Raw genomic sequence first — 26775 nt, forward strand, 5'->3', positions numbered from 1 at the left:
ATCATCTGTCCTCATCTTGCTGGATTTATCAGCTGCTTTTGACACTGTAAACCACCAGATCCTGCTATCTACGCTTGAGTCACTGGGCGTCGCAGGCACTGTTATTCAATGGTTCAGTTCCTACCTCTCGGACAGGTCATTCAGGGTGTCGTGGAGGGGAGAGGTGTCCAACCTACAGCATCTAAACACTGGGGTACCTCAGGGCTCTGTGCTTGGGCCACTTCTCTTCTCTATCTACACGGCATCTTTAGGAACAGTCATCCAGAAACATGGTTTTTCTTACCACTGCTATGCTGATGACACCCAGCTATACCTCTCTTTCCACCCTGATGATCCCTCGGTTCCAGCTCGCATTTCAGCCTGCCTGTCAGACATTTCACTCTGGATGAAAGATCATCATCTCCAGCTTAACCTCATGAAAACGGAAATGCTTGAAGTTTCTGCCAACCCGACTCTTCACCATAACTTTTCAATACAGATGGATGGAGCAACCATCACTGCATCCAAAATGGTAAAAAGCCTTGGAGTTATGATTGATGACCAACTGAACTTCTCTGACCACATTTCTAGAACTGCTCGATCTTGCAGATTCGCACTCTACAACATCAGAAAGGTCCGACCCTTCCTATCTGAACATACAGCTCAACTCATTGTTCAAGCTCTTGTCCTCTCCAAACTGGACTATTGCAACTCTCTGCTAGCCGGGCTACCAGCTAGTTCTATCAAACCTCTTCAGCTGCTTTAGAACGCAGCAGCACGAGTGGTCTTTGATGAACCCAAAAGAGCACATGTCACTCTGCTACTCACCCGTTTGCACTGGCTGCCAGTTGCTGCCCGCATCAAATTCAAAGCTCTGATGTTTGCTTACAAAGTGACCTCTAGCTGTGCTCCTTCGTATCTGCTCTCACTTCTGCAGATATATGTGCCCTCCAGAAACTTGCGTTCTGTGAATGAACGTCGCCTCGTTGTTCCATCCCAAAGAGGGAAGAAATCACTTTCCCGAACTCTCACATTCAATCTGCCCAGTTGGTGGAATGAACTCCCTAACTACATCAGAACAGCAGAGTCACTTGCTGTATTCAAGAAACGACTAAAAACGCAACTGTTTAGTCTCCACTTTCCTTCCTAATCTGCAATTGCCTCTCTGGCTATACCACTAACTGTGCCCTCTTTCTCTCTCTCTCTCTCTCTCAAAAAAAAAAAAAAAAAAACAATTTCTACTAATGCTTTGCTTCTTAGACTTTTACACACCTGAAACTTGTCGATAGCGCTTGTTCACTGCTGCTCTTATAGTTGTGTAAATTGCTTCCTTGTCCTCATTTGTAAGTCGCTTTGGATAAAAGCGTCTGCTAAATGACTAAATGTAAATGTAAATCTAAATGTAGTGAGGTCTGTTCTGACATTCCCACAGCTTATGTCAGTGCCTGCACACTTATTTATGTTAAACAATTATATTTAGCAGTTTCCAATTACAAACGCACACATGTATCTGTTGCCTCATTACAAACCTATGCAGAAACGTTTCACAATATTTACGATAAACTAACAAAAGATACATTTTAACAGACCTTATGCTTCTTCGAGGTGGTGCTGAATACATTTGTTATCTTTATTGCATTTTGAGGTGATGTGAACATTCTGTGGTCATACTGTACAAGACTGGCAGTTGCACATACATAGTAAGTATAACACAAGCTTAGATAAAATAAAAAATATGGAAAAATCTCACAAGGAAACATAGTGAGCAATCAAATGCAACCTGGGATGGGCAGTTAATGATCCCCATCAAAGAGCGTAGAATCACCAAGAGGCGACACTCTGTTGCTGTTTGTGAAACAGCCACTAGATGCAGCTAGTATCATACGGCGACCATCTTGGAATGAAAATTACAATAGAATAACAGCACAGATAACTAACCTTAGACAGAATGAATTGAAATTTTGAGTTAAATGTGAGTTAAAATGTTATATATTCCTACACCCCCATTGAAAGCACATTTTAAATAATATCTTAGTGAAAAGAAAACAATTTTCAAAATGTTGACAAGAATTTTTTTCAAAATAATATCTGTTTAACTTATGACATAAAAGTAAGGTTAACAAAATAACTTAAAATACTATTTTTTTAGTTTGACTTAAATTAGGGTGATGCAAAAATGACTATACCCCACAACAAAAACTACTTTATCTAGTTTGCATGGCCTCCGTGACTTTTAATGACAGCACCAAGACTTCTAGGCATTGAATGAACAAGTTAGCTTCATTTTGCAATATATATATATATATATATATATATATATATATATATATATATATATATATATATATATATATATATATATATATCTTTTCTATTCTTTAGAAATGACCCCCTATTAGAGTTGCTGAAAGAGATGCTCAACTTGATGTCTCTTCAGAATTCCTCATTTGTGTTCAATTGGATTCAGATCAGGAGTCATAATATATTAACATAGATATGTATATGTATATATATGATGAATTTGTGTCAGAATTCAATCATTTTGGACAAAGTGGCTTTTAACATAAAAGCTTCATTAGTCTTTCTTTAACAGACAACACTTGAAAAAATACTATATACTATTATAACATAATACTGCAGCAAAAAGTGTACTGCCAGTCTGTAATCAACATCCCATTTTGAAAGTCGTATTAATTTAATTTAACATGTCAGTATTAATTTATATTATGCCAGTGCATAAACTGTTAAATTAAAGTAGTTGAAAGTAATTTTACCTAAAAGTGACCATGTCAAGAATATAAGTATAGTTAAAATATAAACATTAAAGGGCACCTATGATGAAAAATCAACTTTTCAAGCTGTTTGGACAGACATATATGTAGATATAGTGTATAGACCGTCATATTGCGGTGATATAAACACACCCAGTCCTTTTTTTTCAATTTAACAACATAAAAGTACAGCAAAACAGCCCCTAGTGCAAAAATGTATAAAACAGAATCTTGTAAAAGGTATAATGAAAAATCTGATGGGTCTTTTGAGCTGAAACTTTACAGACACATTCTGGAGACGCAAAACACTTATATTAAATCTGAGAATAAACTTTACATGAGAATATGAAAACAATGGTGTTTGAGGCTCAAGGTGTGTAATTTCCATGTACTAAACTATTATTATTCAGCTATGCCTAGGTATATTCATATTTTTGTTCTTTTATTATTAAACTCAGATATAATTATACTTTTCTAATGTAAATGTGATCTCAGCTAATGCTGTAAACTAGGGAGCTCTATTACTTATACAGTTCTGTAATATCATCCTACAATTAACATCAGAGTATAAACAATACAATTCAGTTGATACATTTATTACACTACCTGACAAAAGTCTTGTCGCCTATCCAAGTTTTAGGAACAACAAATAATAACTTGACTTCTACTTGATCACTTGATACCAGAAGTAACTTATGTGAAAGGCAAAGGCCTCTAGATTACACTTATTTTACCAAAATAAAATATGATCATGCCTTGATTTTTAATTATTTAATTAGGACAGTAAGGTCTGTCTTTGCTTAGACAAAAGTCTTGTCACTAAACAGAAATAATGTACAGTATAGAATATACAGTCATGGTGCAGTGGACAAAGAATGAATATTGTGTATGACTCCCATGAGCTTGGGGGACTACATCTTTACACCTCTGCAATGACTCGAATAACTTAAAATAAAGTCATCTGGAATGGCAAAGATAGCATTCTTGCCGGACTCCCAGAGTTCATCAAGAATCTTTGGATTCATCTTCAATGCCTCCTCTATCTTACCCCAGACATGCTCAATAATGTTCAAGTCTGGTGATGGGCTGGCCAATCCTGGAGCACCTTGATCTTCTTTGCTTTCAGGAACTTTGCTTTTGGAGGCTGAAGTATGAAAAGGAACTCTGCAGATCTATCACACACCCTGATACTGAATGTAACCCCAAATTATGATATTTCCTTCATCAAACTTGACGGATTTCTGTGAGAATCTTGGGTTCATGCGAATTCCAATAAGTCTTCTGCAGTATTTGTGATGATTGGGATGCAGCTCAACAGGTGATTCATCTGAAAAATCTACCTTCTGCCACTTTTCCAAATGATCAACTAGAAGTCAAGTTATTATTTGTTGCTCTTACAACTGGGATCAACGACAAGACTTTTGCTAGGTACTAGCGTAGATAAAATAATGTAAGAAAAATATTAAAAGTATGTGTGCAAACATGTAAATTGCTCTAAGCCACTTTTTAAGGCTGCTGGCTCGGTTTTGAATGTGATCATTTCACTAGAAATGGTCCTCAAATAGAAATAGCAACATAATGTGTATTAAACCATAGGCCTAATATTGCATGAGCAACATTTTGTGTGTTACAAGATCTGATTAAGTAGCCACTGTGCAGAAAATACCGCTATGCTGCTTATCTGCATATCTGCAGAATTGTCAATATTTTTTCTCCCTCATTTCTTCCCACAGTCTGAAGTGAGCTCAAACCTCTGTTCTCATTACAGAGACAGAGGACTGGACAGATAATTGTTTTGTGTTTGTTTCTCTGGGTTATCAGGTTTCAGAAGAGGTTACAAAGACATGTAGGTTAATTAGATAGAAATGTCATTCAGTTCAGTGCGATCTTCACAACGACAGGCGTTTTCGTAGCCTTTATCTGTAGGATTTAATCAGAGGTTGGTTTAGTTGAAGACTGAAACATATCAGTAAGCATATTCTGTGTTTTTAATGCTTTATTGATTAGAGCTGACATCAATGCAGTTCAGTCCAGATTCGCACACTGTCACAAGCTTTGTAGTTGAAGGCCCTTATTGCCTTGCAACCCTGTTTTTCAACTAATGATGCTGTCAAAAATAGCTGAAATTACGTAAACTGCTTTTTCGTTTCAATATTAAAGTCATATCCTACTGTGATAATGAAAAACATAAAAAGAAGGTCACCGCTGACACCACCAAGGCAGGCGGTAACCTTAAATGAGCTATGATAACACGTATTTAATTACAATTTCTAATGACGCATCAAATATTAGAGCAACTTAATTACTGGGATCATTAACAGGGATTTGTGTGTGAGGTAAAAAAAAGGGTTTGTGGACTTCACTGTTGTTTCTGTACCTCATCAAACTCAACCGCTGTACCAGGCTAATCTAATATTGATTTTCTCTTTAATGGACGAAGCAATTACAAAAGCTGGCGGTGTGACGATGAGGTCTGATTATCTGTGATTTAGTGCGTCGAGGTTGTGTGTTGTCTTCTGCGTGTCCTGTGATTTAAATCGCAATCACAAATCTCCCCTGAGTAATAAATCTTAGACCAATATGCAAATTGGTTTCTCAGACTGTGAGATGGACTTTGATAAGGCTCTCTCCTGTGGCATTGAGTTTGATTGGTTTTCTTTTTATCGTGTTGACCGGTTTGTTGGAAAATCTGATATCAGCTGGATTTCTAAATTATTTGACGGAGCAAAGAATTAAATATGGAATAAAGTCTGGTCACTAAATCAAATGGTCACTTTGAAGTCACCATGAAATGAAACATTCAACTAAAATCTGTGATCTAAATTCATGCTACTGGTGTTATTTTGAATGATTTATCTATGTATTATCTATCTATTAAAATTAGCTTCTTCATTTCCAGTGACATTAGTCTTTACTGACGCATGACAAACAGTTTGCCCTTTTTAAACTCTCTCTCTCTCTCTTTTTAACAGTTAATAGAAAAACATCAAACTAGGGAAGCATTGAAATTTCAGTGAGAATGTTCCAGGTTTTTAGCTGAGGTTCATGCAGTCTGTCTGTGGAGGCCCATAGCCAGGGGGTTCAGGTGGTTCGAAAGACCCAACACCCCATTTACAAAGTCCAGAAGTTGGCCTCTATATTTGTCCCATTTCTCCAATTGTCTCATTTGTCCCATTTTTGACAGTATGCCATCATAAATTGTGAAAATAGTCAATAGAAAAACATTGTTAACCCCACTGTTCAGTCAATACACACTCACTCACACTCATACACTAAGGACAATTTAGCTTACCCAATTCTTCTGTACTGCATGTCTTTGGACTGTGGGGGAAACCGGAGCACCCGGAGGAAACCCACATGAACGCAGGGAGAACATGCAAACTCCACACAGAAACGGCAACTGACCCAGCCGAAGATCGAACCAGCGACCTTGCTGTGAGGCGAACGTGCTACCCGCTGCGTTACTGTGCAGCCCTAAAAAGTGTCATTTAAATTAAATTGAAAAAATATACAATTAAACAATGCAATCTCACGGTGATTCATAACCTTTTGATTTAGTGACTAGTTTGTATTAATTTGTACGATCTCATTCGTACAGTGTAGTACAATTTGCTCATCACCCAATGGGCAGTAGAACAGGTGTTTGGAGGCTTTCCTTTTAAAAATTGTATGTTTTCATATAAATGAAGTCAAATGAATTTGTAAGAATTAGCCACTTTTCTGACAATATATATAATAGTTATATCTGCTCTTGAGATCAGGCTAGTTAGTCCATGTTTTCCTACAACCCAGGATTTTTTTTATAGTGTAAGCTCTTTTCCTGCAATTGTTTTAGTTTTTAGTTTTCTGTGATTTATTTAGGGTAGCTCAGTTGTTAGCACTGTCACAACAAGAAGGTCACTGGTTCAAATCCCAGCTGGGCAAGAATGGATTTATGTGTGGAGTTTGCATGTTCTCTTATGGGTTTCCTCCCAGTGGTCCAGTTTCATTCAGTTGCATGTTCTCCCCGTGTTCGCCTGGGTTTCCTCCGGTTGCATGTTTACCCCACAGTCCAAAGACATGTGCTATAGGTGAATTGGGTAGGCTAAATTGTCCGTAGTGTGGATGGGTGTGTATGGATGTTTCCTAGAGATGGTTGGAAGGGCATCCGCTGCGTAAAACATGTGCTGGATAAGTTGGCAGTTCATTCCACTGTGGCGAAACCAGGTTAATAAAGGGATTTAGCTAAAAAGAAAATGAATGAATGAATGAATGAATGAATGTAATTGGCTGCAGTGTATGATTGTTAATGTGAATGTATTGTTGTTTTCCAGCTTGGTGCTGAGTTGTGGCTGAAAAGGCATCCCCTGCAACATATACCAAAGTTGTTGGCGGTTCATTCCACTGTGGCGATAAATCAGGGACTAAGCTGAAGGAAAATGAATGAATGAATGAATGAATGAATGATTAATTTGTTTGTATGGGGGAAATTAATAACAAACGCAAATACTGCCAAATAGCTTTCTCTACATACAAGTGTTTATGACTTTAAATAGAAGTAAAATAATATGAATGCCTGTTTGCAACATCAAACAGCATAACAAGCTGTATTTTACTTCCAAAAATCAACAGAATTGAATGACTTAAAGTCTTCAGACTAAAGCGTCCCAATGTTTGCGCCCACTCTTACTTGCAAAAAAAGGTCAATACTTTGCTGTGGGATTTTTAAGTTAATATTCTTGTGATGAGTGTAATTAGGCATGGGATTCTAACAGTATGAAAATCTTTGATAAAAATATCAAGGTTTTACGGTTTTGCTGTATTTTGATTGCTGTTTTAAAATATATTATTTTTAAATTTCTGGCTAAAAAAAACAAAACAATATATTTTATTTTGAGAAATATTTATAATATTTTGTTACAGTAAACATGTCAGGCTAAATAATTCAAATGACTCATTGACTTCTGCTGTCTTCATTAGTTTCAAAAACACTGATTTCTTTTCCTTAAAATGGCATCTTTGATATACGTAAATAAACGTAAATAAAAAAATCATAGGCATACCTTAGGAACGGTATAGCAGAACATTTTGACATTTTTTAAAACCTTGACTTTTCAAAACAGTGGTATACCTTGAAAACGGTTATCACCCCATGCCTAATTGTAATGAACATTATTAAATTAATGCATGTTTCCAGTATCTGTAATATGTGTCATTTTTTTCTCCACTTCTATGCTAAGGTTGCACAGGTGAATGGGATCTGGCGTGTTGGCCATCAGCTCGGATTGGAGAAGTTGTCACCATCCCCTGTCCAAACTACTTCAGCCACGTCAGTGATCAGATAGGTATGTACATATATTTTCTAATAAGTTTTTGGTTGTTAAGTATTCTGCAATGTCTATGGAGGTTTTTTCAGAGAATGCAAATGTCCAGGCTGTGACTGAATTAGCATCATAATCGCTGTCAGATCTTCTTCTTCACTTTTTTTCTGATTAGTCTTTGATCACTCTGCAGACAAGAGAAATATTGTCTGTGCGACTGGGACCTGCTGCGTGATATTTGGCATAAACACTAACACATAAACTGCATTCTTGGGACTTTCTCTAGGGAGAGCCTGGTGGGCAAATTATTTGCAGAGAATTCTTGAGTGCTGCAATTTATTCAAAGGAAGAAAGCCATGGCTAACTTTTAAGGCTGTTTGGTAAGCCTTTTGTAGTTGCGTTGGGCTAATCAGGATTAGCGGTGTATTCAGCAACTAAACAGAACATCAACAGGCCTGTGGTTGTTATGGAGACCGAGTTGCATCCGTGACGTCACACATAGGTTTCTGAAGAGCGCAAATAAAGCTACAAGTAGGCGAGGCCAACCGTCGCCATTTTGTTCGCGCGTCATCGCACCGACGGCAGGATACCAAACAAGGGCAAAGAGGCGGAGAGTGAGCAGAGCTACAGACACCTGCTGTCATTTTGCTTGGAGCTGGCAGACAGACTTTACTTTGGGAGAAACGCTTAATACTCTATTACCTGCGACTCGTTTGTGTTCTGACCACATGTGCTAGGCTGTACACTATATCAATAAAGTGTTTAGACTTTAAAAACACTGCTGTAACACACCGAGCCATTAAACATTGTTCTAAAGACATTTTTCATCAGGAGGAAATCGCAAAATACGTCCGAACACTTCAATTATGGTCTGTGTTAGTAAATGCAAGACAATTGATGAAATCCAGGCATAACACTGTATGACAATGCTTTAGATGACTGTTGTAGAGCCTACAGCTAATCAATCTGTCAGATTCTGGAGTGCATTACAGCTCTAAAGAACATTATAAATGATTAATGATCTTAAATAAAACAAATACATTTATAGAGATGGCATATAGGTAGATAATTTAACTCACCTGGGAAACGGAGGCCACGTGAATGGTTTGTGAGTCCAATTAAGTGCACACAGCATGCCATATCATCTGATAATTGTAGGAAATAATCCCAAAAGGCAATTGACTGTGTAAAGAAACATTAACCAAAACAAAAATACGATGTATATGCCGAGTTCATCAGCTAATTAGCCGTAATCAGCTGAGGTGACGAGACAGCGAGCAGCGAGACCTAGCTGTCACTCAAGTGGCCACGCCCTTAATTATGCAAACTTAATATAACTTAATAAAAACGAAACTGATGAGTTATAAAAAAATTCACCCCCCTCACAGTTGTCATGAAGGTTAATCATGGCTATATGCACCAAAGCCATCTTGTGTACCAGGCTGTAAGCATGTTTTTATCAGCTGTAAGAATGGCCAATTTCCCATTGCAGTCAAAAATGACCTGGACTTCCTGGAGCCAGCCCCCCAAGGCGAGTCGATGAATTGCAGTTTTAGTTGCATCCGTATTGGCTTCCCGAGGGAGAGCAGGAGGTTGCCGCTTGGTTAATTCATATGAATGTGTATGATCAAATACATTTTAGTAAGATTTGCTCATCCATAAATGAGTGGTATTTGTATATTATTCATACAAATTAAATAATATGATTTTTTCAATATAAAGCCACTTTTCCTCCAATATTTTACGTTTTCTTGTGAGATCAAGCTGGTGTCAAACTCAGTTTCTGGAGGGCCGCAGCTCTGCACATTTTAGCTCCAACCCTAATTAAACACACCTGATCAAACTAAATGAGTCCTTCAGGCTTGTTTGAAATCTACAGGTAAGTGAAGCAGGGTTGGAACTAAACTGTGCAGAGTTTGACACCTCTGATTTAAGTGGATGTTTCATTCCTATATGTATGTTGCTGCATGAGTGAATATCCTTGTGCACTTTTGCTGACTGGCGAAAAACTAAACTGCTTTCATCCTAATATTACTGGCTTGCAATCACATGGGTCTCTGCTGACCTCTCTTTTCCACTAGACTGTCCAATGGACCTGTCAGTCACATTCATTTGATTGACAGGTTTAAACAGGAGCACTCATGTCATGCCAGATGCCATTTAAATCTTGATTTATTTTAGTTTAACCACCTGGGGAATTAAAAAAAAATACCCTTTGTCATAAAGTTAATGGATCACAGCCAGCATTTCAACCTTCTGTGTAATAATTTTCATTTTGATTTGCTCCAAGTTCTTACATTTTTTCTGAAACTCACAGAGGAGTGAAAGTTGTAATCATGACTTTGAAGTAGAAAGGATGTCCAGGGACTGAGGACAGCCAGATACTATCAGTAAATGTATTACTTGATGTTGGTTGCTCAATAGTTATGAAATTGTAAGGGAAAATTACTTCACAGATTGATAAGGGTTCAAAGCCATCCTATAAAACCAGCAGTGACTTCTGTGTAATTGTTATGTAGGGTCCATTTCTGAAATCACACATCATCCAACACCATTAATAGAGCTCTCACAAAGGTTTCTATGATGAAAATGTGTCTTTAACACTTTTATTTAATAAGAAAATGGCTGTTTTATAATGATGATGCATTTAATTACAAACATACGCACAGTATTATCTACTCAACTGCTTTTTCTGTCAGAATTTCCTCTTTGAGTTATGACACCTGATTTTTATCCAGCGAAGTGTTTACACACGTCTAATGGCTTCCAGGTCATATCTGTGTCTTATTGAAAGGGGCATGCCTTTTTTCTGTGAAACTCTGAGAGCTCTGAGAGAGTGCTTTCTGGAAGAAATCCAAAACATGGATTGAGGGATTTAGATGGTACAGGGTGAAATGCGCTGGATTTATTTTGCTCATGTGCTTGTGAGTTCATGCGGGAGATAGCCTTTGGTGAGCTGTGATACAGGCCAGATGTGAATGGGAAAAGACCTGTATAATAGATTGGGGGTGGGCCCACTTGACGGGAAAAAAACGGACAACTAACTGACTGGGAATGTGGAGTTGGATTTTAGAGGAGACTGAGATGTATGTAACTTACGAGTTGATGGAACAATTTATGTACCAGAGAGAAGAACAAAGGGCATGCACAGACCCAGTGGACACAAAAATCCTCATTATTTATAGCAAACAGATAGAGGCTTTCTGGACCAATCAAAGGGAACATTTATTTTCCTGAGCGCCGATTTCCCAGAATTGCTCAGTGTTTATTGCCCAGAAAGAGTGTTTAAAAGATATTCAGCAGCATCATATTAGCTAGAATTGTTTTGTTTGGGTGTCCACAGTACAATGCATTACTAAATGCTGCGATTATGCTGATTTCAATGCGATTGTTTGAAAGTTATGCAAGCTACGCATGATTGATTGCTTTAGGAAAGCCACTTTTGCTGTATTTATATCTGTCAATGCTGTCTGATTGAACCTCACACTTTGTTATCCATCAAGGTTTTACTTTTTGTGTAGGCACTCTTTTTTTTGTTCATAGCCCAACCAGATGTACATCGGCCACACACTGCAGTTTTAAGCTGGGATGTTTGTAATGTAATTGTCAGCTTGACTAAACCCGCTATAGCATGCTTTAACATGTTTTATCATTGTTTAACACACTGCTAGCATGTCTTTACCATGTTTTTAGCACTTTGTTATAATTCTATAGCACACTGCTGTTCAACACATTTCTAGTAAGCTTTAGCATGTTGGGGACATTTAATGTCATCATGTTTTAACTCCCAGCATGTCTGACATATTGATTACATGTTTCTTGCCTGACTTAGCACACTGGGATGCTGCTATATTTATTTATAGATATTAAAACATCAAAGAAAGTGAGAGTTTTACCCTTTGCTACAACTTTTAAGCAAGCTAAGTACTATTTTTAGTAGGTTTCAAATGATAGAACAGTGTATTTGCAACCCAGTTAGTTAAATAGTCACTAAATTTCATCTATTGATTCCTGTTCACAGATGCAAATTTTCCCCTTTTTTTATCATATTGTATTTCAATAGGCATTTTTTATGTTCCTAACCCTACACCTGCCCTAAACCTACTCACTTATCAACAAAATAAAATAAGCAGCAGGCGATAAATGGCAAAGTTTATTGTATTTGTTGCAAAAAAACTAAACAAAACATAAAAAACAGTACAAACAAGTCATGTGTCATTCCAAGAACTCTGATGCCAAACAATGTCTTCATTTGAAGAACAGAGTGATCAGAGTGATTTGAGAGGTTACAATAGCTGAAAATGATCTGACATCTGCTTTCTAAAATTTAAAAAGAAACTCCTGCACATCGGTCACAAGACACACAGGGAGCCAACAGCATGTGATCAATCATGAGAAACACAGCCCATTAAGCATTTTTTGTTTTTAAAAGATGTCTAATAGATGTCTAATAGACGTCTAAACATAGTCGTCTTGGCTAAAACAAGACTAAATTTGTGCTGTCAGTGAAAATCTAATAGACTAGACTAGTCGTCAAATAAACAGAAATGAATGACTACACATATAACGTCTGTCTAATCTGTCTATTTGACAACTAAGTTTAGTTTTGGGATATTCTTAGATGTCTATTAGATTTTCACTGACAGCCCAAGTTTAACCTTGTTTTAGACAAGCTGTCTAGGTTTAGATGTCTATTAGATGTCTATTAAACACAAAATTGTTTGCTAGGATGGAGCCAATCAGCATGTTAAGTGTGACGTCACATGAAGAGGCTTCTGAGTCCAAGCGCTTTATCTAACTGTATAGGGAGACTCAACAAATGGTAATAAAAAACGTTTATAAAGTGATGTAATACTTTCGAAAATCACGATCACAATATATCGTCACCTTGAAATTATAAGGTTTTATCTGCGTTCTGAATGATTTTGAAATATTAAGCTTCAACGTTTTTGCATTTCATAGTAGACAGTATGTGTGTAACATTTGAACTGTAAATTTAAAATGTTAACAACATATAAAAAAACATCCCATAATGTAAATAAGTTGTCATTTAATAAGAATATGTGAATAACTCAATTTTGACAAAAATGTCAAATAGAACTTTATAATTTTAAGGTGATGAGGGTTTTATGTGTGATTTGATTTCACTTTAATGTGAGATTTAACAAAAAAAAGGGTCATAAACAAATATTTTAATTTAAATGAGTAGAAACCAGAAAAAGTATTTCATATGTATTTCATTTGTCACCGATATGTCGTAACTTAACAAGCAGATTGTATTTGACAACCAAAACTGACATATCACACTTTTTTCGGCAGCAATATTTGAATTCGTTCAAGACAGCACTTATGATCTGAGCTGTAATGCAGACGGAGACAGCCCTGCAGGCACAGGATATCAACATGACGTCATATTGACATTGTACCCCAACATCGTGGGGACATTGGATTTTGTTTGGAAATGAAAATCAGGTTGACGTCAGAACACATCATCAGGCTGACATCAATGTCTAACGTCCAACCTAAAATCAACCTGAAATTAACCATATACAGTATCAAGGTCTAATCATGTTACACCTTGGCGTTGTGAGGACGTTTCCACTATGACTATATCTATCAGATGTTGGATTTTGGTCACTTTCCAACACAACCTAAAATCAACCAAATATCAATGTAATTTATCATAGTATCCAAATATCAATGTATCAAAAAAAAAATTGTTCTTAGATGCTGGCTAGACATTGAATTTTGGTCACCTGACGTCATGACCTAAATCTAACCTATTTTTAACGTCTTATGATGTTGTGTGCCTGCTAGGAGTGATCACGTCATTCTGCCTCGAAAGACTTGGAATATTCATGACTTCTGAATAAATTGTAACTGTACTTGTACCTGCCTGCTATATCCTGTGTTTTTTTTATTGATCTTTGGTTATTATTACAGCTAGGAGTTACCTGTTCATAGTGTATAGTGTTAATATATCAGCTTTGCCTGTCAGGTATGAAAGATAATGCATGTAATATACAAAAAATACAATAGGTTATTAGTAACGTTGAGAAAACGTTGAGAAACGCATAAAACAAAGAGGAAATTTGTGTCTGTGAATACAAATTGATAGATTAAATTTCATGAATATATAACAACTTGCCGTGAGACTGGGGCTGCACGATTAATCGAATGGATTTTCATGCTCATTTTGGCAATAAAACCGACTCTGTAATCATCAGTAAATCTCTAGTGACTGTATTCAGATGGTGTTTACTACACATAGCCATAGTCCACTTTCTATTTTTTTACTAGTGATCACAGAACCATTTTTCCCTGACAAGACGTGCATGAGAATCACAGCTTTTGCTTAATCTTGCATATGTGAACAAGTGTATATAAAAATATTGGAGCACTTCCTGGTTGTCTTGTGCTCACCTGAACTGACTTCAACACACCTGTACAGCAATCTTTATGGGGATTTCCCATAGACAATGGGTTTTATAGTGTACAAACTGTATATTCTATCCCCCAACCCAACCCTACCCTTAAACTCAAACCTAACAGGAAACAATCCTCATTTGTACATTTTCTAAATATTTAATTCTGTGTGATTTGTGAGCCGTTTGACTCATTTGGTGCCAAAAAATGCACATACAAGGTCAAAATTTACTGGTATTGCTACTTGTAGGGACATTTAGTCCCCACAATGTGATGAATAGGTATATATGCAAGCACAGGCAGACACAGACACACACATACACACAAGACGTTCAGAAAAAATGTTTCAGGGAAATAAAAGCTAGTTCTGAAAAAATACTCGAATCATTTGTTTCCATCTAACGCAGTGATATTGAGACATTTTAAGTGTCTTAATTGTCTAAATGTATCCATTTGGGATCTTTATGGGTGTGGAAATGTCAGTTTATGGCTCTTTCCTAATAGCCCTGATGCTTTGTGTAAATCACGCCTGAAGATTAAATCTCAACCCGAGTTTTCCAGCTGTTCCTAGATTCTCCAGCAGGCGCAAAATTCTTCCCTTGAAGCTTAATCTGCCAAGTTGTAGTATCAGATTTCAGAATCAAAAGAATCTCGCAGGTCTTGTGTTTTGGTCGAATCAAGAGGCAATTCATTTTTAGAGAAGCATTGAAAGGAAAACAAGCGTTACGAAACTTGGCAGCACGCAGGACATGTCATAAATTTATGGGGGGTGGAGCTTAAAGTGTCCTAACACATGTGAACTTTTTACCCAAGAGCTTTACAGCAAACATACAGTCATTAATCTTCTCTACTGTTCAGAGTGGTTTCTTTGCTCATAACTCAGACATCACTTCATGCTTCAGTCAAACTCACTGTCAATAGTGCAGTGACCTCATGATTATACCTCAGATGAATGTTCAGAAGGTAAAGTTTACCAAACTGAAGTGCCACTTTGTTACGTTACCCACTTTGTTAAACAAAGGTAAACACACCTTGAAGGAAAGTACCAGGTTTAGTGCAAGTTAAAGGGACAGTCCCTCCAATAATGAAAAGGAAGTTTACTCACCCTTTAGTCAATGCAAACTTGTTTGTTTCTTTCTTATGTTGAACACAAAAATTTTTTTTTTAAGATTGATGGCCATCAATAGCAGGAGAACTGGCTGTCTGGTTTCTAACATTCTTCAAAATATTTTCTTTTGTGCTCAGCAGAAGAGAAAAACTCATACAGGTTTGCAGCAAATGTAAAAGGTTGAATAAATCCTGAATTTTTTAATCCATGAGGTATTTATTTATTTGTTTAGTTAGTTAGTTAGTTAGTTAGTTAGTTAGTTAGTTAGTTAGTTATTTGTACAACTTTATTTATTTTTCACTTTTAATTTAGAATTTGAAATGTTTTTAAAACAACCCACGCTCATTGTGAATACGTGCCCTGGGCTATGTATTTGCGAACAATATACTTATGCTCCGGCAGCTTGTGCTGACAAATCCAACAGAGGCCACTGTTTAGATTTTTTTATGACTGGGCTACATGTTTTCACACGTGGTATTTACATGTCCCCCTCCAATAAGCCTGTGTTTTAAATTGTTGTCTTGAAATTAATATTTATTTTGGTTAATTTCCAAGAAACTTTTATATATTTTTTCTTTTATTCAATTCAATTCAATTCATGTTTATTTATATAGCACTTTTTACAATGTAGATTGTGTCAAAGCAGCTTAACATGGTTCTAGTAAAGACCAGATTTCAGAGTTGAAGTTCAGTTAAGTTCACTTCAGTGTGGTTTAAATTTCACTGCTGAAAGTTTAAAGACTGTAGAGCAAATCCACCGAAGTGCAGCTCCACAAGTCCCGATTCGAGCTAGCCAGTGGCGATGAAAAAAACTTCACCAATTGACAAAGTGAAGGAAAAAAAAAACCTTGAGAGAACCAGGCTCTGGGCATCATGGTGGCGCAGTGGGTAGCACTACGCCTCACAGCAAGAAGGTCACTGGTCCAAGCCTCTGCGGGGTCAGTTGGCATTTCTGTGTGGAGTTTGCATGTTCTCCCCGTGTTCGTGTGGGTTTGCCCTTCTAGCCGCAACCCATCTCTGGGAAACAGCCATACACACTCACTCACACTCAAACACTATGGACAATTTAGCCTTCCCAATTTACCTGTACCGCATGTCTTTGGACTGTGGGGAAACCGGAGCACCCAGAGGAAACACACACGAACGCAGGGAGAACATGCAAACTCCACACAGAAGTGTGAGGCGACAGCACTACCTACTGCACCACTGCGTTGCCCTCTACACATTATCATCCTCTAAATAATGATTGTCTGATCGCTCTGGTCTTCTGAAGTAATCAACAATTTGGTCTTAATGGTGAATCTCCACTAAAAATGACAGCGACTCTTTGTTTACAAGTTTGTAAGCGTTCGAGTAGCTTCTGTCATGTGATGTGCATTTGACAGAATAGACTGTGCCTCGTGTTCGATTACAAAACCAAAAAACTTTTGTTTTCAAGTGCACTTGGTTCATTTAAATGTACAGATTTCAAGCTTTATGTGGATATACTGGTTATGAGATTCCAGTCCGCACACGTCTGGTCCATAGACTGTAAAAGATATGGATGTAGTATCCGTGACGTCACCCAAAGGTTTCTGAAGAGCGCAAAGGAAGCAACAATAGGCATGGCCAATCATCGCCATTTTGTTCGTGCATCATTGCACCCACCAGGAGGTGACCAAATAAGGGCAAAGAGGTGGAGCTAGAGACACCTGCTAGCATTTTGCTTATACAGGCTTTTCTTTGTGAGAAACGCTTAATAGTTTATTACCTGCAACTCGTTTGTGTTCTGACCACATATGCTTGGTTATACACTATATCAATAAAGTGTTTAGTCCTTTAAAAACACTGTTGTAATGCATTGAGCCACTAAACATTGATTTTATGAAGTTTTTCTACAAGAGGAAAATGCGAATTACTTCCAAACACTTAAAATATAGTCTGTGTTGGTAAATGCAAGGCTATTTATAAAATCCAGACATAAAACTGTGTGACAACATTTCAGATGACTGTTCTATAGCCTACAGCTCAATCTGTCAGAATCTGGAGTGCATTACAGGTCTAAAGAAAAATATACATCATAAATTATCTCAAGTAAAACAAATACATTTATAGAGATGGTATATAAGTATATAACTTTACTCACCTGGGAAATGGAGGCAATTTGAACGGTTTGTGAGCACAATTTAGTGCACACAACATGCCATATTATCGGATAAATGTAGGAAATAAATCCAAAAGGCAACTGACTGTGTAAAGCCACATAAAACAACACAAAAATATGATGTATTTGCAGAGTTCAGTGTCTAATTAGCCGGAATTAGCTGAGGTGACAAGACAGTGAGCAGTGAGACATACAGTAGCTGTCACTCAAATGGCCATGCCCTTTATTATGCGGACTTAACTAAACGGAGTTTAGTTTAGGTTTTTAGGAGGTTTTTAAAAAATTTGCCCCCCTCACAGTTGTCATGAAGGGTAATATTAGCTATATGCACCAAATCTGCATCTTTTGTACCAGGCTGTAAGCATGTTTTTATCAGATGTAAAATTTGGCTAATTTAGCATTGCAGTCAGAAAACATATGGATTTCCTGGAGCGAGCCCCCAAAGGCAAGTCGATGAATTGCAGTTTTAGTTACTTGTATATTGGCTTTTCGAGGGAGAGTGGGAGGTTGCCGCTTGGTCTGGTTCGAGCTTTTCCCCTGGAGAAACGTCAGTCTAGGCGTAGACAGGGCTTCATTCGCCATATTGACCGTTACACTTTTCCCCATTTAAAAGTATATGGATGACACATCTTTTGTATTCTATAGTCTTTGGTACATTTTAGTATAAATACATTACCTTTTCTGTGCAAATATATTACATTTTATTATCAGTTATTCAATTTTATCAACTTTGTCAGCATGACAATGCAGGGATAGTTTACCCAAAAATTACCTCATCATTTATTATTCCTTATGTGGTTGTAAACCTCTATGAGTTGAACATACATACAAATATTTTTAAGAAAACTGGATAATTCCTGGCACCCATCAATTTCCATAGTTCTTTCCAAAGAATACTATAAAAGTCAATGTGTGCCAGCTACCAGCATTTAAATAATATCTAATATTAGTAATATTAAATTGGTTAAAAAGGTGAAGGGTGAGAAAATGATCAAATGAAAAAAGCTTCACTTTTATGCTTTCTAATAATTGGCCCCATTCGTGTCCATACCATACACTCAATGTGACCATTATTTTTGGAGCTGTGCCACAAATGCTTAAACTTAACTTCTTTGTAACCCTCCTCCAATTCCTTCAATTATCCACAGTAGTTTCACTTCTGGATCCGCTGTCATGATAATACATCAAGCAGCTTGCATTTGAAAGAGAAGAACACATCTGCACGTCCACCTTCATTGCAGAAAAGCTGCTGTAATAACATTTTGCTCAAAGAGCTCTATCAAAAGCCCAGTCTGATTCATGTTTATACAAGTCATGCTGCTATCAACACTTTCTCAAAAACCAAATCCTTCCCCAAAACCAGAGCAACCATTCTCTCCCTTTAGGCTGGCAGAGAATCTTGAGTAAATGGATGCTTGCACGACACTGGAAATTTTTTTATTTTAACTGTTCATTTATGCAACAGGTACTATTTTTACAAATAAGTGATATTGTTTCCTTGTAATCTACATTTTTTATTATATGCGTTTTTGTTTAGAACACAGCAGGCACATTGATGTAAAAATAAAACAAATAAAACACATCAAAAATGCATATCGATTTTGATGTCAATTGACTACCTTGATGTCAAAATGACATTACATTGACATCTAACATTGGGGTTAAAAATAACTATAATCAATTATTGACGTGTTTTTGATGCCTATGTTACTGTAGATGTCAATGTAAGGTCGTTTTGACATCAAGGTACTTTTCAAGCATAGTAGGTATGCAAAATCCAGTGTAAATTTGTCATTTGGATTTGAAGCTTTAGGATGATTAAACTATTTATATATTATGACACTTTTTGTGTGGTTTCTTTGGTGGTCAAAGAGGCATCAATGTGTGGATGTCAAGTAAATATCAACTGAATGTCAAATTGATGTCAACTGGATGTCAAACAGATGCTTTACAAGCATTGAAGGGGTACAAAATCCAGTGTAAATTTGTAATTTGGATTTGAAGCTTTCAGATGAATAAACTATTTATATATTATGATACTTTTTTGTGTGGATTCTTTGGTGGTCAAAGAGGCATCAGTGTGTTGATGTCAAATAGATGTCAACTGGATGTCAAATAGATGCTTTACAAGCAATGACGGGATTCAAAATCTAGTGTAAAATTGTAATTTGGATTTAAAGCTTTCAGATAAATACACAATTTATATATTATGATATTTTTTGTGTGGTTTCTTTGGTGGTCAAAAAGGCATTGTGTGGATGTCAAGTAGATGTCAACTGGATGTCAAATAGATATTTACAAGCATTATATGGATACAAAATCCAGTGTAAATTTGTTATTTGGATTTGAAGCTTTCAGATCAATAAACTATTTATGTATTATGATACTTTCCATGTGGGTTTTTTGGTGGTTAAAGAGGCATCTATGTGTGGATGTCAAATAGATGTCAAGATTTTGACATCAAATTGATTTGCTTTTTTATGTGCTTTTGACATGCTTTTTTGATGTTGTTTTATTTCAAGGCGGACACTGGGAAAGCAGCATTACTACCTACTGGCCTGTAATACAGATAAATACAGATAAATAATAAAGAATAAACAATTATTATTATATTTATCTATTTGTGAGTAAAAGGGGAACATTTTGAAAATGTTGTTGCCTGTATTTAATATAACATTTCAAAATACAATGGAAAACTTTTCCATTTCAGCGCATCGTTGTTGTGTAAACATGCCCTAAATTTTCGGACAAGCGAACTTAAACATGAGGCCCATTTCTGCAATATGCTTGGAGACAGAAGACCTTTTGAAAGGCACGCTCTGAAATAACACAACAGCAGGTTGATTAGCTCCCATGTTCGGTCCACGCTTCATACATGGGACTGACAATCCTCATTGTCTTGTTTTTCGGGATGATGAAAGCATTCTTCTGACAATCCCTCACTGAAAACAAATCCAGAGTCTAGCAGCAGTAGCTTATCCGTCCCAGTGCTTGAGATTACACAGACAATGTCTTGTGCGTTTTTAATGCACATGTATTTTGATCAGGAGATTGTCAGCTTTTTTCATGCAAAACATACTGAATGACAGTGAGTTAGTCACTGGGGATAAAAAGGAATTAGAAGCAGTTTGCACTTTCTTTTATGTTCAGTGTTTTGATTGTAATCTGTTTATTGGTTAATTATAGCTTGAATCTGATATATTCCTGTAGCATGATCTGTGAATGTCCCCAATCCACACTTTGTGTAGATTTTAACATTTATTTTTTTTATGTAGGTAAAGCATAATCATAATCAAACTGCTGGCACACTGATAATGAGTTTTTCCAAGCTGTCCCATCTGAGGGAGATGATCACCACCCCAACTTGCCAAATGCATATCAAATGTTCCAAATTGTGGTTTCTGTTTTGCAGCTGGCATCTTTCCGTGTCGCTTCCAACAGAGCCGTTTTAATTGGCTGTATATAGGGCTGGTATTTTCAAAGACTTTTATGCATTAATTGCTTTTTTATTGGCAATGTGTGAGCAGCTTGTAATGAAACTTAAAAAATAAATAAATAACTGACCAGTTTTCCTAGGTCGTCTAAAAAACTGAATGCTTAAAATGTTCAAACTATAGTGTCTATCACATCTATATAGCCTATGGTCTCAAATATACACTGCTATATCACACCAGTGTAATTTTAATTACCTCTAATTACGTTTAATGCGATACTGGTAAATTATAGACCTTGTAAACATACATCACATTGATTAGATGCTTTCTTTACGGCTGTTTTCTCATCATTTGTGTGTTGTGTGTTACATTTATAAAATAATAAGTTTAAACCAACTGTTAGCCTGTACATATTTTACAGAGATATGTTTTTAAAAGTACATTAAATACTCATAAAATATACTGAAATATATTAAAAACTAGGGCAGCAAAGTGGCTCAGAGGTTAACGCTGTCGCCTCACAGCATGAAGGTTGCTGGTTTGAATCCCGGCCGGGTCAGCTGGCATTTCCGTGTGAAGTTTGCATGTTCCCCCAGTGTTTGCGTGGGTTTCCTCCGGGTGCTCTGGTTTCCCCCTTAGTCCAAAGACATGCGCTATAGGTGAATTGAACAAACTAAATTGGCTGTAGTGTATGTGTGTGAATGAGTCTGTATGAGTGTTTTCCAGTACTAGGTTGCGGTTGGAAGGGCATCCACTGTGTAAAACATATGTTGTATAAGTTGGCAGTTAATTCCACTGTGGCAACCCCTGATTCATTTTGCTGTGATGACCCCTGTTGAATAAAGGGACTAAGCACTCCTTTCTTACATGATTCTTCAAAATGCTCATGAATGCAGGGTGATGGAAACCCAGCTCCTGTGCCCACACTTTTTTCATCACTAATGTTTCGCTGCGTCTTTAGTAAATTCAGTACAGATTAAAAGATGTTTTGTGTTGGCGAAAGCTGTTAATAAATCCGGCCCCATGTGTAAAACAGCCCCACTGTACCAATTGCAACTAATTAGTGGCATTTCATTACTAGGATTCTGCTATAATTAATGCACAGTGGATTATGTACATCAAACCATGTATGTTGTTATGTTTCTCAATCTAAAAAGTGGATTCTGCTGTGTTCTCAAGAGGTTTATTTCTTTCTTTGATGCCCTAATGTTCCCCAAGGATGTCAAGGTTCCTACAAATGAGAGTAACATTTTCAGGGGTGAAGAAGTTGATGTTTTATTTATCACTCATCCCTCTAATTGTGAGGCAAATTATTCCTTGGGAGATGTGTTAGAGAAAAATGCAGACAGCAACAAACAATACATTACAATAAGATAACAGTTTCTTTAAAAAAAAAAAAAAAAGAGTTTCTGCTTTATTTTACTTTTTGGTACACTGTAAAATTAAGGCAACCAGGATTTTTTTACCATGTAGCAACCAAAATATTTCAGAATGCAGAGTGAGACATCTGGATGACTTTTCATGCTTGGTTAAGTCAGAGGCAAATTTACAATCCTTGCCTGGTAATACTGGGAATATTTCGGGAGGTGCTGTTTTTAAAATTCCATTCCTTTCTATTCATCTTCTGTTGTGACATCAGCTCTCAAAAAAACTAAAAGGCAGAAAGGTCATGCATTTGATAAGCCTGCCATAGACATTACATGCATTCAGAAAAGTGCGAGGAGGATCTAAAACGCCATTATGAAAATGTCATCATGTGTCCATCGAGTAAAGGATTTCCCAGCTGGTATTTCAGCTAGTGATAAGACAGACAGGACTACATCTGTTATTTTTCCTCCTCCGCTTTACACAGCATGATTACCTCATGATGAGCTTGTTCACTTCTTTCTTCACAAAAAAACACACACAGACTGGGTGCAGATATCAGCTCTATTCAGTCTGAAGTTCTCCAGGCCTGAGAGAATTCTCGATTAGCACTCGCTGAATCTGTAAGGAAAGCGGTTCCAAAACATATTAGATAGGTCCATGAAATTTTACTTAAAATAAATCAGATCTCAATATTTTATGTTGCAACATCTAAGAAAATAAGATAAGAGTGAGGCGTTCCAAGTTTTCCAGTGCATGCAGATATAAGTAATTTCCTGTTGATTAATTCATTGGCCGCTTGAGATCCATGAAGTGCTCATTTCCTTTGCTTGTTTTGCAGTAATCGGTGGTCTCATCTCTGGCTTTGTGTATTTTAAGCGTTGCCGAGTAGCAGTGATTGCTGGAGGAATGAAGCTTCAGATTTAGCAGTTTTTGACCTACAGTGCTCAGCATATATAAGTACACCCCTCACAAATCTGTCTTTTAAATTATTTCAAAATAGGAAGCTATACAATATTATATTTGTGCATATACATTAGATTAGTCAGTACTGAAGCCAAATCTGGAGCTTATCTATCAAAATAACTTACGATAATGGTCCAAAAACTAGTACACCCAAATTTATATGTTACAAAAAATATTAAATACAAATTTTAAAAAGAGGAAAAATCAAGAGAAGCAAAAAATAAAAAAATTTGTTTAAATTATTGTAGATTGTAATTTTTTTTTGCAAAATTTTGCTTGAGTTTAATTGTATTATCTTTCACTTTCTATATATGTTTGGTGCCTATATATTTGATAAATATGTTTTGTTTAAATGCACCAAAATACTTTGCCTTTTTTCACAGAGAAATGAACTGAGAAATGAATACTGAGAAAGTATTCATTTTCAAAATGGATGCAGAGCACTGTATGTATTCACCGATCTGTTGTCCTTTTTTTGTTGTTGCAGGAAACATATCAAAGAGCTGTACTGCTGATGGCTGGACGAAAATAAACCCAGTTGTGGTTGCGTATAACTGTGGATATGACCCCAATATCACGGAAGATGGAAACGTGGTGTGTATGATTGCTTCAGTTGGCACACGATTCAACATTATATAATTATAAACTTGACCCTGCATAATGGTTCATCCCATTGCCAAAAATATATAAATCAGTCAGGGTGGTCTAAAACAGAGGCAGATCCAAGCTCTATATAAGCATTTCAAGTGTTCAAAAGACACATTTTCTTGTAAATCGGGTGTTTGAGCCTACAAAAACCTAAAAGTAGAGTCCAATTAGACTCATGGTGTGAGAATTAAAAGACACACATTAATGCTCACATATAAATTATTAATTAAACACTTAAGTGTGATCCTTTTATCAGTGCAGGGATACAAACTTGTCACCATTCTGCAAAATGTACAGTTTTTTATGAAAAAAAGTTTGTCTTTAAAATTTGTTTGTTGAAATAGACGTTAGAAGTTACTATACAAGTAGCTTGGTATCCACTCATAATCCATACAAAGACTGAAAATAAGTTTGATTAAATGAGATATAATTGAATGTATTTAATATATCAATTTGGTTCAGTGCTACATACAGTATGTACTATACAAACTACTGAAAAAGCAAACCTCCCTAACAGTCAATGTATAATTTGCAATATACATATAATATACAGTATACAGAATTCACATCTTAATGTCATTAAAAAAATGTGCACTTTATTCCCATTTTCAAAAATTGCGCTTTCAGATTGTAGCGCTTTCATAGCATTAAGAAATGAGTGTAAAGGCATAAAACTCATTTGCTTTTTAATAAAGAACGACTAAACAATAAAACAAAACTTATTTCATTAATGTTTAGCACTTAGATTGGTTTAAACATAGTAAATGATTTTATAATCGGTCATCATCAGAGCGCACTTCCCCATGCAGTACATTCATTATTTGATTCATATCTCAACCATATTCTAAAAAACATTGTTTCCAATGTTTCCAAAATCAACTTATTCTCCATCAGGTGACAATAATGCTTTATATTTGATTATTTACTGAGACTATTCTGCAGTAAACATGGATGGGCATTATTTATGATACTTGTATTTCAAATACAACATAGTATTTTGTCATTTGTATTTGAAAGAGTTGATGAAAATGGCTTAATATTTTGTATCAAAATACTATAGTGTCTTGTATTTTGTAGTTTCAAAATATTGTAAAATACTTTGCAAGTAGTCTACAGACATCTTAAAATCTGCTTCTGATTGGTGCTTTTTCAGTTATGTGCCTAAGATTGAGATCAAGATATAGGTATTTGCAAAAACAAATATTTTTTTGTAAGTTTAGTACTTTTCAGTTTTGTTTTTATAATTTATTTAGATTTCAGAAAGCATGTTTTTACATTGGGAAGAGTTTATTGCAAATTCTGTCAACAAAAAATGTAAATGAACTCTTCATATAGGCCTGTTACCCTTTTAAATCCGAGATTGTTTATAGATTGAATAATTATTAAACAGAGATGATGGGCATTTTACTGGCCACTCAATGGGTGGAAACATAATCAACATGTAGTACTATTTTCTAACTCATTATCTGCATTAAATTATTTAAATCATAGGATATCATCTTCAAGGCAGGACTTTCTGTATGAAATTTGTGCAAATTTTATATTAAACTCAAAGAGAAACGCAAGTTACCTTTGGGTTAAAAGTTTAACTGACTAATCATTAGGCCACAACAACTTTGTTGTTATGAAACGTCAGCCCCTTTCACACATACAGACCTTTATGGAAAATTATCGACAATTTTCTGTAAAGGGATCATGTGTGAACAGGCCCTTTTTGAAAATACTGGTAAATTCGTTTAAGCAATTTTCCATAAAGAGAAGTTGTAACATTACTGGTAATTTGCCGGAATGCTGCGCTGTGTAAAAGCAGAAGGAAAATTGCCGGAAAGAGCGCGTTCACGATTGGAACGTGCCGATGTGAGACGTCTATTCCAGCCAGCCAGAACACTCAGACGCATTCACATCCGCGCTGTTTATGAAAATAAAAGCCTTTGAATATTTTTCCAGACATATTTAGCTGCTAGATGTTAGTCAGATTTCTATGTTCCTTCTTAATGCCAGATGTGGAAAAAATGATTGAGAAAATACTTATGATAAACTGCTGTTTATTTACCTTCAAGCTCTGCCTCAGTTGCTTGACCCGTGTGCACATGAAGCAGCCAGTGAGCACCAGCACACGCACACCATCAACCATGTACCATCAACCATCAACAAAAGCCCGACCCCTTCTATGTTTACAAATACAAGCGCAGCCGTTTAGAGCTCATTTCTGGTTAAAGATGTCAGAATTTACCAGTATTTTGGAATGGATCTTTGTATGGTCTTTTTTTTTTCAGAAAAATTCCGGAACGTTCTTGCCTGTGTGACCAGCACTTATTTGAATTCACCAGTAAAGTCGTTCTGGTAATTTTCCAGATATTTACCAGTATCACTGTGTGAAAGGGGCTGTTATTTGCTACACTAAGTCAGTTTAATGGTGAAGGGATTGATCCAACAGGCCTATTGATGGAAGGTTTGCAAATAAATGTCATTCCACCTTTTAAAAGTATCTTGTAGTATTTTTAAAATACAAAAATACAGTATTTTATTTTGATCCACTTGTGGCCGCTGTATTTTGTAGTTTATTTTGATACACTTAAAATTCATGTATTTGGTATTTTGTTTTATTTTAAAACACATTACAATGTATTTTTGC

The 26775-nt window shown here is 36.3% G+C and overlaps 1 protein-coding gene across 1 annotated transcript in view; it reads left to right on the top strand.

Annotated features, from left to right (window-relative positions):
• Window positions 1–26775, top strand: part of vipr1a (vasoactive intestinal peptide receptor 1a) — a 57820-nt gene that overhangs the window by 8071 nt on the left and 22974 nt on the right. The window contains exons 3-4 of the mRNA XM_056474600.1: window positions 7970–8074; window positions 23980–24086. Of these exons, the coding sequence (XP_056330575.1) occupies window positions 7970–8074; window positions 23980–24086 (212 nt within the window). The remainder of the gene's footprint in view (window positions 1–7969; window positions 8075–23979; window positions 24087–26775) is intronic.

Source organism: Danio aesculapii, chromosome 2 (assembly GCF_903798145.1).
Source record: "Danio aesculapii chromosome 2, fDanAes4.1, whole genome shotgun sequence".
Lineage (NCBI taxonomy): Eukaryota > Metazoa > Chordata > Actinopteri > Cypriniformes > Danionidae > Danio > Danio aesculapii.